General features: G+C 36.5%; 1 protein-coding gene across 1 annotated transcript; it reads right to left on the reverse strand.

The window, feature by feature from the left end:
• Nucleotides 1-902: 902 nt before the first annotated feature.
• On the reverse strand, nt 903-1,544 carry LOC138877580 (uncharacterized). Its single transcript, XM_070157202.1, has 2 exons — nt 1,135-1,544; nt 903-1,017 (listed from the first exon to the last, which is right to left on the reverse strand). Exons 1-2 carry the CDS (start codon nt 1,542-1,544, stop codon nt 903-905), a joined length of 525 nt encoding a protein of 174 aa, XP_070013303.1.
• Nucleotides 1,545-2,331: the final 787 nt, after the last annotated feature.

Raw genomic sequence — 2,331 nt, forward strand, 5'->3', positions numbered from 1 at the left:
GGATCTGAATTCCTTTCAACTAACTTATAAGGATGTTTAACACACTTAGATTCCATACATATTCGAGATTTTGATTTGTCGCATTCAAATGTAGGCAATAATTCCAAATTAATCATTTTTTGCAAGGTTTTATAATTAACATGACCCAAACGTATATGCCATAATTCATTTGACTCAAGTAAGTAAGACGAAGCTGAAATTTTATTATTATTTTCAACAACCATTACATTCAGCTTGAAAAGGCCCTTAGTGAGGTAACCTTTTCCTACAAACATTTCGCTCTTACTTATTACAACCTTATCAGAAACAAAAACACATTTAAAACCATTCTTAACAAGAAGTCCAGCAAAGACTAAATTCTTTCTAATCTCGGGAACATGAAGGATGTTATTCAAAGTTACCACTTTGCCGGAAGTCATTTTGGGAAATATCTTTCCACATCCTTCAATCTTGGCCTTTGCAGCATTTCCCATAGATAACATCTTATCGGGTCCAACAGGAGCATAAATAGCAAAAGCTTTTTTAACAGCACAAACATGGCGAGTGGCTCCAGGATCAATCCACCACTCTTTAGGATTGCCCACCAAGTTGCATTCGGAAAGCATGGCACATAAGTCATCAACATTATCATGCTTTTCAACCATGTTTGCTTGACCCTTCTTCTTATCTTTCTTCGGAGCACGACACTCCGTAGATTTGTGTCCGGCTTTTCCACAGTTGTAGTAATTTCCACTGAACCGCTTCTTACTTGGGTTATATTTCGGTCCAGAAGCCTTCTTCCTCTTTTTGTTCTCTTCAACAATATTTGCTCACATTATTGTTGAGTTTCCACGGCCTCTCTTTACAGCAGCTTTGATGTCCTCTTCGATTCTCAACCGAAAAATGATATCTTCATGGGACATCTACTTGTGTTTGTGTTTCAAGTAGTTTTTGAAGTCCTTCCACAAATGAGGCAACTTCTCAATCATCGCTGCTACTTGGAATGCTTCATTGATGACAAGACCTTCAATGAAATTTCTGTTAGTAAAAATACTAAGATTACTACTTTCAGCATGAGCATTAATTTGATTTATACTTTTAGTAAGGAGATCGTGAATAATCACTTGCAATTCCTGGACTTAGGTAATAACAGACTTGTTATCTACCATTTTGTAGTCCAAAAACTTTGCAGCAACGAACTTCTTCAACCCGGAATCTTCGATTTTGTATTTCTTTTCAAGCGCAGTCCACTGTTCTTTTGACGTTTCCATGCCACTATAGATGTTATACGAAGCATCCTTCAGACCGCTTAGAATATAATTCTTGCACAAAAAAATTGAATTCTTCCATGCCTCAATCACGAGAAAGCGTTCAGTTTCTCGAGTTTCATCGGACAGCACAGGAACATCTTCCTTGATGAACTTCTGGAGACTTAGAGTAGCCAAATAGAAGAACATCTTTTGCTGCCAGCGCTTGAAATCAATCCCAAAATATTTTCCGAATTTCTCGGCCGGTGCCAATGCTGCCGGTGTTGTTCGGTTCATTGAGACATTGGCAATCACCATTGGAACAGCTTGGTTCACATTATCATTAAAATTACGTAGAATTACGTAGACACAAACGTTAAAATTACGTAGATTTTAATCTCCAATAGAGTACAAAACCATAGAGGTTTTACTCTTTAGAAACAATGAGTATAAATACAGAAAATATATTAAATTTTTTAAGCTTGTTTGTAAATTGTATTTGTAAAATAATTCTGGAAAATATAAATGAACATAAACAAAAATGAAAAACAGAAACAAAATTTTAATCCGAGCCCACTGAATTCACAGTATTTCCTTAAGAAATTTGATCCCCTCCTAATACTTAAGGTTATGGATTATTTCTTCCCATGATAGAACGAATTACACACTGGTGTAGTGGTACTTCAAACCCCAGTGTTTCAGTGAACACAAAGTTCGGTAGCAAATCACACTTATTGTTGCTTTGTTTGATGTTAAAAGTATGCATGTCACGACCTCGGTTCGCCCTCCGTGAACCATCGTGACGGCACCTAGTCTCTACGATTAGATAAGCCTAACAATGCGGAAAATAAACAAAATTTGCAGAAGAAATAATTAAAATCTGAAATAGTGGAATAAAATCGTGTTTAAAAGTGCCGCTCGGCATACACAATATCGACTCTCGAAAACTAAATACATTTTCCCAAAACCCGGAATCTCATGATCACTAACCTTTGAATGTCTACTAGTATCTAACTCCAAAATATCTAACAAGGGAAAGAAAAAAATATAGAAGGGCTAATACTAAAAAGGGAGAGTAGAAATGGACTCTTCGGTCTGCGGACGC

Source organism: Nicotiana sylvestris, chromosome 9 (assembly GCF_000393655.2).
Source record: "Nicotiana sylvestris chromosome 9, ASM39365v2, whole genome shotgun sequence".
Lineage (NCBI taxonomy): Eukaryota > Viridiplantae > Streptophyta > Magnoliopsida > Solanales > Solanaceae > Nicotiana > Nicotiana sylvestris.